Genomic DNA, 11,862 nt, shown 5'->3' on the forward strand with positions numbered 1-11,862 from the left:
GTATATTTTTTCCCTTAATATCATAAAACTTTTTTTTTTAATCTTACCATTGGTAGTCCAACAGCAACCAGTACAATTTTTTTAAAAAGGTTTTAATTATTTATTTGACAGAGAGGGAAAGAGCACAAGCAGGGGGAGAGGCAGGCAAAGGGAGAGGAAGAAGCAGGTTCCCTGCTGAGCAAGGAGCCCATTTCAGGATCCCAGAACCTTGGGATTATGACCTGAGCCAAAGGCAGATGCTTAACCAACCGAGCCACCCAGGCACCCCAAAGTAGCACCTTCTTATGTCTTCTTATGGCATAAATGTAATATATTTATATTTATGTACATAAATATAATGTATTTGTATAAATAATATATAATATAATATATTTATATATATTTGTATAAATATAATATATTTTCTTATGGTATAATTGTAATGAGCTAAATGCTAGGCATTTTGATTCTCAATATCAGTTGAGGGGCGCCTGGGTGGCTCAGTCAGTTAAGTGTCTGACTCTTGATTTTGGCTTAGGTCATGATCTCAGGGTTGTGAGACAGAGCCCCACACTGGGCTCCAGGGTGGGTGTAGAGTCTGCTTAAGAGTCTCTCACTGCCCCTCCCTACCCTTGAAAATTAGTTGAATTATTAGAATCTTGGCCCTTGTTCATCTCCAGCCATTCTTATCTTCCTGTCGCAAGTCTCCTTTGTTTATAAGAGAAGGCCACTGCAGTAAGATTTTCAGCAAAACCCTATCTTTATGTTTTTGGAATTGTTGCGTAGAATATTTATGTCTAGCTCTGTATTTGAAGAAATGTATAACTTTTAAAGATACTAGATTCAATTTTAACAGTCAACTAAAATAGCATTTGTTATTAGAAGTATTTTATTATGAAGATGAGCATTGTTTCATAACTTCCACATGTTATTGATCCTACTTCTCTCCCTGGCTTCCATAATTTCCAGGTTTGTTGTGGTGTGTGGTGATGGTGAATATATCATCTACACAGCAATGGCATTGAGAAACAAAAGCTTTGGGTCTGCCCAGGAGTTTGCGTGGGCCCACGATTCTTCAGAGTAAGTTTTGGTTTGTGCTCTCCAGCTGGCCCCGACTGCAGATAGGTGATCTGTGTGCAGCTGTATGAAACATGTTCCAAAGGCTCAGTGTTGGCTGTGCTGCTTTGTGTTCAAGAACAGTTCTCACCAGTGCTGCCTTTGCCCTTTCTGTATTCATTATTCAGCAAGCTCACTCAGGCTCATCTAATAATCCCATTAAATTGGGGGCCCAGCACCTATTTCCTTGATGGAGCCCTTAGCAGGGCCTGGTGCTTATAGATGGGCTCAAGACAAAGGAGGCTCTCCCGGTGCCCTGGTGTCCTGAAGTGTTGGTAGGTCCTGAGCTAGTTGGGAGAGAGTGTAGTCTGATGTCATCTTGATGAGAACTTCATTGAATCTTTTTTAAAACTCATTTTCTGTGATGTTACCCAACCCCCATTCTTAAATTCTGTCTAAATTTTGAGTATTCACAAAATATTCTCATTAAAAACAGGAAAAATCATTTAACTCTGAATTATCATACCAGGTGCTAATTAATTATCATTATTTGTACTAGATACTGGTTACCGAGTGGTTCCTTTTGATTCCTTTTTGGTGCATGTAATAAATATTAGGGCTTTGGCTTTTTCTGACCACACTACTGAATTACATCTTCCATTTTCTTAGTTTTGTTTCCTCCATATTTTGTATTGCCCCTGCCCTCAACAGTGAGCCTCAGTTTTACATATAAGGTGCATGTTTTTAAGTTTTTTAACATTAAGGTATACTGAGAATTTGTTTTGATCTTTTCATAAATTTCCTAAATACATTCATACATGCACTGTTCCAAATACTAAAATGTACTTTGATATCATCTTAAAAATAATTACAGTTCATGGATTGCCTTACCACTCTTAACATACCTCTCTGTTTTGATAATTTGCTTTTTTTTCCTTAATCTTTATCTAGCTAAGGCCCTTTCAGCATCTTTCCTGTCTTGATAGGAACACTCATCAGATCACTTCCTTAAATACTCTTGATTATCCAGCAACAGCCACAGCCCCTCTTTTCAAGAGTCCTGAATATACACAATGTTCTAAATAGTTGCCAGAAATGGCTGAGCCGCTTGTTAAAGTTTTTATTTTTAAATCGTCTCTATTGAGTTGTAATTTATACAAAATTAAATGCACTACTTTAAATGTATGTTTCAGTGAATTTTGGCAGATAGATACAGTCTGTAACCACCAGCACAATAAAGACAGAGAACATTTCTGTCATCCCTGGAAAATCCCTTTGTTTTCCCTTAACAGTCTTTTCCCTGGCCCCAAACACTGATATGCTTTTTGTCACGATGTGGATTAGATTTGTCCTTAGAGTTTAATATAAATGGAGTCCTACAGTATCCACTCTTGTGTCTGGCTTTTTTTGCTTAGCATAATATTTTTGAGATTCATCCGTATTGTTGCATAAATCAGTAATTGGTCCCCTGTTCTGCAGAGTAATATTCCATTGTATGAATGTATCATACTCGGTTTAATCACTCACTTTTTGAGGGATGGTGGGTCTTTCTCAGTTTCTGAAATAGTTGTAAACCCTAATAATGTGTGTAATAGTGTAAAACCCATAATTCATTACTCAGATATATTTGAAAGTATTTCTAACATTTTATGGAAGTATGGTTTGGTATATAATATGCATGTTTTCCTTCCTTCCCGCCAGATATGCAATAAGAGAGAGCAACAGTGTTGTAAAGATATTTAAGAACTTTAAGGAAAAAAAATCATTTAAACCAGATTTTGGAGCAGAAAGTGAGTGCTATTTATTTATGACACAATATTAGAAGCTTTGCAATGGCTCCGAAACATCTAAACCAAAATCCTTTTTCCTTTTAGGTATCTATGGAGGCTTCTTACTGGGAGTCAGATCTGTAAATGGCTTAGCTTTCTATGACTGGGACAATACCGAACTCATACGCAGAATTGAAATTCAGCCCAAACACGTGAGTTTTTCCCTCCATTGTTACTTCTGGAGTGTGCACCTTTGTGAGGAACCGTCGGTCCCCGAGGCAAAGAAGTGTCTTTGTACCCAGCTCTCCTGGTTCCATTTGTGTTGGACACAGTACCATTTACTTTAAGATTGCTTAGAAAATCAGAATTGTAGTATATGAGTGAGGCAGTAGACATTGGGTATTTTGAAAAGCACCAAAGGTTATACAAATGCCAAGTGTTATTCGTATTTTATTTTTTTAAAGATTTTATTTATTTATTTGAGAGAGAATGAGAGAGAGAGAGCATGAGAGAGGAGGTCAGAGGGAGAAGCAGACTCCCCAAGGAGCGGGGAGCCCGATGCGGGACTCGATCCTGGAAGTCCAGGATCATGACCTGAGCCGAAGGCAGTCGCTCAACCAACTGAGCCATCCAGGCGCCCATGTTATTCATATTTCAAATGGCATTTGACAGAATATAAAAAGTATACTTTCAAGATAGGAAGTCAGGGAGCTCTTGACTTGGAAAGGCCTAGGAGCCCCATACCATTCAGAAAGCCTTTTCATGCTTTACCTGGTGATGGCTGTTGAAACTTCAGGTAAATGCCTCTAGTGACAGAGTTTCTACCTTTGGAACTGCCTGCTTCTTTGACCACTTTTCATTGTCACAAAATTCTTTGGAGACAAATCTACCTCCCTAGGGTCCTGGTTGTGTCTTTTACAGCATGCAATCTGAGTGGGGACTAGGGCCCCACAGGACAAAAATTGGTTACTGAGAGTAAAGAAAATTCACTCTTTATCTATAAAGCATATTTATATGTTTGTATATATGTTATGTGTATGTGTTATGTATGTATAAGCATATATATAGTACCATGGTATTAAAACTTTATAGGTGAGATGAGGGAAAAAAATGTCTAAAAAGGTTACTGGGTGTGGGTGGGGGTGATAATGAAAAAAAAAAAAAGGCTGAAAAACACTTTCCTAGAGCAATAGGGACTAGGCTACTGCTGCTGAATTATAGCACGTTCAGTGTCTACTGACAGCTTTCCTTCCTGTCTCCTTTGAGTCTTTCCATTTCTAGGCTAAAGAGTGAGGCACTGCCCTGTCCACCCTCCAAATAAATACATATATATACGTCATATGTGTGTAAATATATATCTATATATACATTGTATGTACTACATAAAATTGATTTAAGTATACTTACTACCCTAATATAAGAAGACAAGTCTTGTTAGAAACAAAGTGTATGCAGTTTGTCATACCGCTTAGAAATCCCAAACTGTTTTGTTTGCCATGTTGTAGATTTTCTGGTCTGACTCTGGAGAGCTGGTTTGTATTGCCACTGAGGAGTCATTTTTTATCCTGAAGTATCTGTCGGAAAAAGTCTTGGCTGCACAGGAAACACATGAGGGAGTTACTGAAGATGGCATTGAAGATGCCTTCGAGGTAATTGACCAACACAATTTTAGCTTTGTTTTTACATGATTTATAATCATATAATAGAACTTCACTGATTTTAATATTTTATTAAGTTAGGTTTGGGGAAAGTAACATTTAACTAATTACAGTGAAATGCAGAAATTAAAGTCTTATCTGAGAGATCAGAGTTTGAAAGTATGTATGTTTAAAAGAAATTTGTACTTTGATTTTAGGAAGTTTTTAGATTCACTTTGGTATCTTTTAGTAAGGAAATTAGAAGGTGTTTTGGTCTTAAGACAGTTTACCCAGAGTGATTTAAATGAGCTCTCGAATGGTTAAGTTAAATCATCTGTTGTGGAGATGGACCTGGAAGATTTTATGAAATACTTCTCCATTTCATGTGTGTGAGTTTAGATCACCACTCTTTGGATCACAGCTCTGATGCAGCAGTGAGATTCTACATTACAAATATACTCAGCCGGGAATCTGTTTTTACATGGAGAAAGAAGATAGAAATTCCAAGGAAATATTTTCTTTCTTGAAGTAGGATTTTACGTTGTATTCCTTATTCTACCGTGTCACCCCCAGTCATATTCAGGTTTTTGTTACTGACAGGATTTCTCATACTTGTAAGTTCATAATAGACTCTTTTTTCTTTGCAGGTTCTTGGTGAGATTCAGGAAATTGTGAAAACAGGGCTGTGGGTAGGCGATTGCTTCATTTACACAAGTTCTGTGAACAGATTAAATTATTATGTTGGAGGAGAAATAGTCACCATTGCCCACTTGGATAGGTAACTGAGTATTGTTTGGCTTTTGTCTCAGCATCCTAAATTTAGAATTATGCTTTTTAAACAAAATCTATTGCTGGCTTGTAGCAGCAATAGCCTTGATTTTTCAGTGTATAGTTTTAGTACGTTGGCTGTTGTTGACCAAAACTGCTTCAATCAAAGTGAGAAGATTTTGAGCAAGAGGCAGGTTTTGTGTGTGTGTGTGTGTGTGTGAGAGAGAGAGAGAGAGAGAGCGAGAGTGTGTATGTGTTTACCTACTGATGTGGGCCTACTCCTAAATTAATTTCTATTTCTGTTATAGGACAATGTATCTCCTGGGCTATATTCCTAAAGACAACAGGCTTTATCTGGGGGATAAAGAACTGAACATTGTTAGCTATTCTCTGCTGGTTTCAGTGCTGGAATACCAGACAGCTGTCATGAGAAGGGACTTTAGCATGGCTGATAAGGTTCTGCCTACCATTCCAAAAGAACAGAGGACCAGAGTTGCACACTTTCTAGAAAAGCAGGTAAGAGTTTTTTGGTTTGTTTTCTTTTTGGGTGTTTTTTTTCCCCCTAAACCAATTGAAAAGAATGTTAGTATAGATTTGAAAACTATTTCTTTATTGACACTTAATGGCAATGGAACTTCTCCTGTAAACTTAAGTTACTTACTAGCTTCTTCTTCGTCCTTTCTTAATGCCCCAGTAACTTTTTTTTTTTTTTTTTGAGATTTTATTATTTACTTATTGAGAGAGAGAGGAGACAGAGAGAATGCACACACATAGAGGGAGAGGGAGAAGGAGAGAGAGAATCCTAAGCAAACTCTGCACTTAGCCAGAGCCTGATGCAGGGCTCAATCCTACATCCCTGAGACCATGATCTGAGCCAAAACCAAGAGCCAGATGCTCAACTGACTGAGCCACCCAGTTCCATAACTCTTAGTGCCTTCTTTAAATGTTTAAAGCAAAAAAAAAGAAAAAAAGAAAAATGTTTAAAGCGATTATCAGTCTTCTCTTTCTGGAGACTTCTTTTCCATTATATCAATATTTTCATTTCCATCGTATATTTTCCCTCTCTATACTAGCAGGCCTTTTTTTCTTTTTTTTTTTTTTACTATGGTAAAATACACATAGCATAAAATTTACCACCAGTGATATGCCCCTTTCTGAATGGAGTGTTTTTAAATCAAATTTGTATGTGCACAAAGTGTAAAGTTCTGCAGAGCTTAAGAAAAACAACCGCACTTCTTTTCCTTTCTCAAACCTACTTCCTAGAGGTAATCACTTTTATTCTTTTGGTTGATTCTCTTGGTGTTGAATTCTACGTCTCTAAATAAAAGCCAGTTTTGATGACTCTGTGGAATGTGGAAGACCATTTTAGATTTCCTGCCCCCTGGAGTGCTTGCTAATGAATAAACTGGACATAAGACCAACAGTAAAGTCTAGGTAATAGTACCCTATCCATGTCAGGACCTGCAAGCAAAATGTTTGCTGAATGACCTACAGATCAGGGAAAGTTGGAAGAAAGCTTTCACATTTGACTTGCTTTTCTTTGAGGGACTGGACTAGATAATCTCTAAGCCCAGCTTAGTGAGTAGATTCTGAACAGCTAGGTCTATACCACTGTGCCTTTCTTTTTTTTGAAATGGCTCTTGTTCACTCAACTTTCCAAAATCCTTTTCTTTTTGACATTGGTTTGCTTTTGCATTATTGATTTTGCTAGTTTTTATTTTTTTCTTTTTTAATTTTACTAGTTTTACATGAGTTTGTTCAGCATCAGTTACCTCCTGCTGCTTAGAAACCAGCACTGTGGGACTGAATTTTGTCTGCTGGTTGGTTCTTACCAATTAATTTAGTGAGTGACTCCTTAATTTTTCTGTCTTCTCATTAGAGTATTTTGTTATCTATTACTTTTGTTTAGGCAGTGAGGCTGTGTGTCAGCAGGGTATTCTTGGTTTGAGAGAAATAAATAAATGGATGATTTGCTATGTGCGCACACCGGATATATATACATACAGAGTGCACACACACTTACATTTGTTCTTTGTTTAGGGCTTCAAGCAGCAAGCTCTCACAGTATCCACAGATCCAGAGCATCGCTTTGAACTTGCTCTTCAGCTCGGAGAACTGAACATTGCATACCAGTTAGCAGTAGAAGCAGAGGTATGTAATAAGTCAGGATTTTTCATAACTGATGTAAAGATTAGGAGGTACTTCTTTGTGTTTAGTGTAAGTTTTCATTGAAGTTCTCGGAAATGCAAATTAGTAACTCTCTGTGAGATTAATGCCACTCTTTGATCATTTAAAAATGCGTTTTGTTAGTCTTTACATAAATTAAATGGTTTATATTGGAGATATATTCTTAGTATTCTTATTTAAGAAAAAGTGTTTTCAATAGTTTATATGAGATCTATTTTGTAAGCTAAGATATAAGATACAAGATACAGTAGTCTGAGAACTCTTTTTAAAGAGTACAGACAAAGCAGTAATTTGCCAGTATCCCAAACTATTGAGAAAGTTGTTGGTTTTAAATAAAGATTTTAATATTTTGACATAATTCAGTGACATTTTAATAAACTATTATCTATTGAGGGCCCCCCAGCTCTGGTTTAAGGCTAGCATTTATTGGTAAGTTCATTTCAGATATGCTAAATAAATTTCAGCTATGTTAAGATCATCCAAGTTTGTAGCATTTAATTTTTGAGAAGCTACAAATGATAGATGATATTGTTGAATATTTAAGGATATAAAAAATAATCTGCTCTTTTAAAAAATGGTATTAAATCACTCATTAAAATAACTGCAATCTAATTACCTTAAAACTCCAATTAGATAGTATTACTTTTAGTTTTACCGTGTAATTACAAAAATATAATGGGTTGATGATTATTCATGCATCATTAAAATTGATTTGTGTTTGAATTAATTTTGTATACACGAATAACTTCCATTTTCTCATTACACATTTTGTCATTCCATTCTTATTAGGCACAGCTCAGTATACGTATGAAATATCTCCCATTGTCAGCATAGTAATACTCAGGTTACAAGAGTGTTGATGTTGGAAATTCTAATGTTTATTTCCGTAGATGTTTTAACTTGTAAACTCTTTCTTACAGTCAGAACAAAAGTGGAAACAACTTGCCGAACTTGCCATCAGTAAATGTCAGTTTGGCCTTGCCCAGGAGTGCCTGCACCACGCACAGGATTACGGGGGTCTGCTGCTCTTGGCCACTGCCTCCGGAAATGCTAGTATGGTGAACAAACTAGCAGAAGGTGCGGAGAGAGATGGCAAGAATAACGTGGCATTCATGAGCTACTTTTTACAGGGCAAGTAAGTATTTTATCCAAGGTCTAAGAGAGGCGGTAATTTAAAACACTAATTTCTGCACTGACTTTGAGGTTGCTTTAGAGAGGAAGAATGAACCTGGAAAGAGAATGGAGAGAATTCTGGCCTTGCTTCTGGCTAGTGGGGGCAGTCAGAGGACAGTGCTACCTTGGTGGCATTCGCCTTCAGTAAGGGATGCTTTTCACATATTTGATCTAAATATTTGAGCAAAATGAGCTGTTTAGGGAGGGCGTGGACTGAGAGAAATGTTAAAACACTTTTTAAAAGCCTTGCCTCTCCCTGGCTGAGCCATTTTATTTCACCACGGCAGGAAGCTATTCTGCTGCTTCCATAGTACCCAGATGGCAGTAGCTTTACCGTAATTGGATAGTTCTGACCTGTGCATGACAAGAATAAAGGGGGTTGAGGATATCAGGTGCTTCTAGAATTGCGTCTAATTGTAAAGCATAAAAAGATCATATACTTCTGAAAGTCTAGCGGTTAGTGCAAATCAAATCATCTCAGCATTAGTTGACCATATTAAGAAATCAAACACAAAAGTGTTTAATCCTTGCTCTAGTGACTTTTCTAAACCTCACACTTTATTATAAAAACTTAGTGCACCCCAATGTGTGTCATAATATATGTATTTATAAATTTGTATACTTGTAGGAATAGGCCCATAATTTAAAAGCCAAAGTGTCCTGAAAATAGTTCCTTAAAACTTACTTGATGGCAAAACCTGAACTCTGAAGTACTATTATTAGTTGCTTTTATGCCACTCGTTTTTTAGCACATCCAGTATGCGTGTGTTATTGCAGAATATTAACGTTTATGACTTTTATTTGATGCTGAGGATGCGTGCTCACTTCAGCAGCACATTTACTAAAATTGATGCTGAGGATGTTAGGTAATATATAGTATATGTACTATATTACCTTTCTAAAACCCAAAACCCTGTGTTTTTTTTCGCCAAAACCCTGTGAATTCTAAAGCACATTATATACTTTATCAAACTTAGAAAAAAAAAGAAACAAATTAAGAAAACAGGGACCAGGACATTTTCTGGCTGGGCGTCACTGGATTGTCCAGCACAGCCCACATTGGAGAATTGCCCTCGTTGACCCCACTTGTAAAACTAAGTTTCTGCTCCTGAAAGCCTTTAAAATGTGCTTGTCTAAGCTGCCTTAGCTGGTCTTAAAAAGCCCCGTTAGCTTCTTCTTAGGAGTTGTTTAAAGTAAGTTATCAGATTGAAAATGGTCACAAACCTGCTCTGTCCTTCATGCTTATGGAGTCCATTGAGGATGTAAACACACTGGTGATGACAAGTAAATGGCTCAGTGACAGAAACGAGGTGTGTGTGTGGAAGTTGGGGAAAGCATATTGACTTTGCATTGCTTAATCTGCATTTCTTTGTCTATTCTTGGTAATAGTGCCTCTCCTTTTGAATCTTTAGGCTTGATGCTTGCCTGGAACTCTTGATTAGAACTGGCCGACTGCCAGAAGCTGCCTTCCTGGCCCGGACTTACTTACCCAGTCAGGTTTCAAGGTACAGACTTTTAGTTTTAGGAACAAATGTTTCAGATAAAAACTAGAGCACACTTACTCAGTCTCCCTCTGGTTCCATGATCTCTACAATAGGGTGGTGAAACTCTGGAGAGAAAATCTCTCAAAAGTCAATCAGAAAGCCGCAGAATCCCTTGCCGATCCAACAGAGTATGAAAACCTTTTTCCTGGATTAAAAGAAGCCTTTGTTGTGGAAGAATGGGTGAAAGAAACACATGCTGATCTGTGGCCAGCCAAGCAATACCCACTTGTCACGGTGAGTCTCCAGGCAGCCAGACCTCATTTATTGTGACTAAAGTGTAGAAGTGCATCACACTTTACATACATTATTGTTGGACTGAGAGCTAATATCTGGGATTTGGGTCAAGTTCAGAGATGAACTGACTTCAGAATATTTCATCATTGCTTTATTCTGATAGCCAAATGAAGAAAGAAATGTTATGGAAGAGGCAAAAGGCTTTCAGCCCTCAAGATCTGCAGCTCACCAGGTCAGTAGAATACTGCATGAGATAATCTGGTTAAGATTTGTTCATTTTAAGTACCTTCTCCCACTTCCTAATCCTAACAGCTTCCCTTGGGGGAAAATTATCTGAACAAATTCCTTCATCTTTGTCTGTGTCTCCACTTGGGCTTTCAGGAACTTGATGGGAAACCTCCTTCTCCTACTCCAGTTATTGTGGCCTCCCACACAGCCAACAAAGAAGAAAAGGTACAGACATCATACCCAGATATTCCAGGGGAACCCCACGCTCACTCCTCCTTCCCTTCCCATGAATGGTTGCAGGATGGGCAGGCCTCTGCATTTCAAGTGATGTAATCACTTTCAGAACAGGGGCTTTGCAATGAGAAAATGCCCCTTTTGACTATTGCTGTGGTTCTCTTTGGATCATGAATCAGAGGTAACTTCAAAAGGTTATCAGAGATCACCAAGTGCTATATGACTCTTTTCTTTGCAGAGTTTACTCGAACTGGAAGTAGACCTGGATAATTTGGAACTAGAAGATATTGACACAACAGACATCAACCTGGATGAAGACATTTTGGATGATTGAGTGTAATGTTTCTTGAGAACCCAACTCATAGATCATTATTATGGACCGGTATTGATTGCCACCCTGACCACAGTGCTTTGGACTCTGAGAAATTCCTTAGATTTTTATATGAAAAGGCTGTGTGTGGCTCACTGGAAGCACAGTGCTCTTCTCATCTTAAGAGTGGTTTATGTGCAGCATCTAAATCACTGTTTCCTTGTTAAGTAAAACAAATGTGGGCTTTGATTTTTTTTCATACTGTTGTTAGACCATATCTCATAAAATCTTTTGAATTAATGAAAATACTTGAAAGTTTCCTCTCGAAATTAGGAAAATAAACTTCTAGTTTTAGAAGGCTGAGCCAAACTACACCTCATCTAGAGATCAGCTCACATTCTCCTAACCCTTTTTCTTGATGTCCCCCCATCCCCAAGTCTACATACTTGGGTTTTTATGCCTCACCCCGATTTTGTATACTTCCTTCTTGAATCAGAATCTGAAACCCAGCTCTTCTAACCTCGTTAAGCTGGGCTCTGTTTAAACTACCTGTTTGGTAATACAGAAAGATACAAGTACTTTTTTGGTCTTCAACAGTGTACCTGTCTGATTAGAGAAATTCATAACCAGGCACTCAAATATATTACTCAGTTATCCCCTTTAAGCCTAGGAAAATGAGTGGTTTTCCTAGGTTTTCTTTGTATTTCTCTTAGAGGCACTGTTAAACAATTTTATATAGGGAA

At 37.6% G+C, this 11,862-nt stretch overlaps 1 protein-coding gene across 1 annotated transcript in view; it reads left to right on the forward strand.

The window, feature by feature from the left end:
* COPB2 (COPI coat complex subunit beta 2) overlaps positions 1-11,845 on the forward strand; it is a 30,614-nt gene extending 18,769 nt beyond the window's left edge. The window contains exons 10-22 of the mRNA XM_047735771.1: positions 949-1,059; positions 2,737-2,825; positions 2,910-3,016; positions 4,310-4,453; positions 5,089-5,219; positions 5,518-5,725; positions 7,250-7,360; positions 8,317-8,531; positions 9,982-10,074; positions 10,167-10,347; positions 10,511-10,579; positions 10,729-10,800; positions 11,048-11,845. Of these exons, the coding sequence (XP_047591727.1) occupies positions 949-1,059; positions 2,737-2,825; positions 2,910-3,016; positions 4,310-4,453; positions 5,089-5,219; positions 5,518-5,725; positions 7,250-7,360; positions 8,317-8,531; positions 9,982-10,074; positions 10,167-10,347; positions 10,511-10,579; positions 10,729-10,800; positions 11,048-11,143 (1,627 nt within the window). The 3' untranslated portion in view covers positions 11,144-11,845. The remainder of the gene's footprint in view (positions 1-948; positions 1,060-2,736; positions 2,826-2,909; positions 3,017-4,309; positions 4,454-5,088; positions 5,220-5,517; positions 5,726-7,249; positions 7,361-8,316; positions 8,532-9,981; positions 10,075-10,166; positions 10,348-10,510; positions 10,580-10,728; positions 10,801-11,047) is intronic.
* Positions 11,846-11,862: the final 17 nt, after the last annotated feature.

This window comes from Lutra lutra, chromosome 1 (assembly GCF_902655055.1).
Source record: "Lutra lutra chromosome 1, mLutLut1.2, whole genome shotgun sequence".
NCBI classification, from domain to species: domain Eukaryota; kingdom Metazoa; phylum Chordata; class Mammalia; order Carnivora; family Mustelidae; genus Lutra; species Lutra lutra.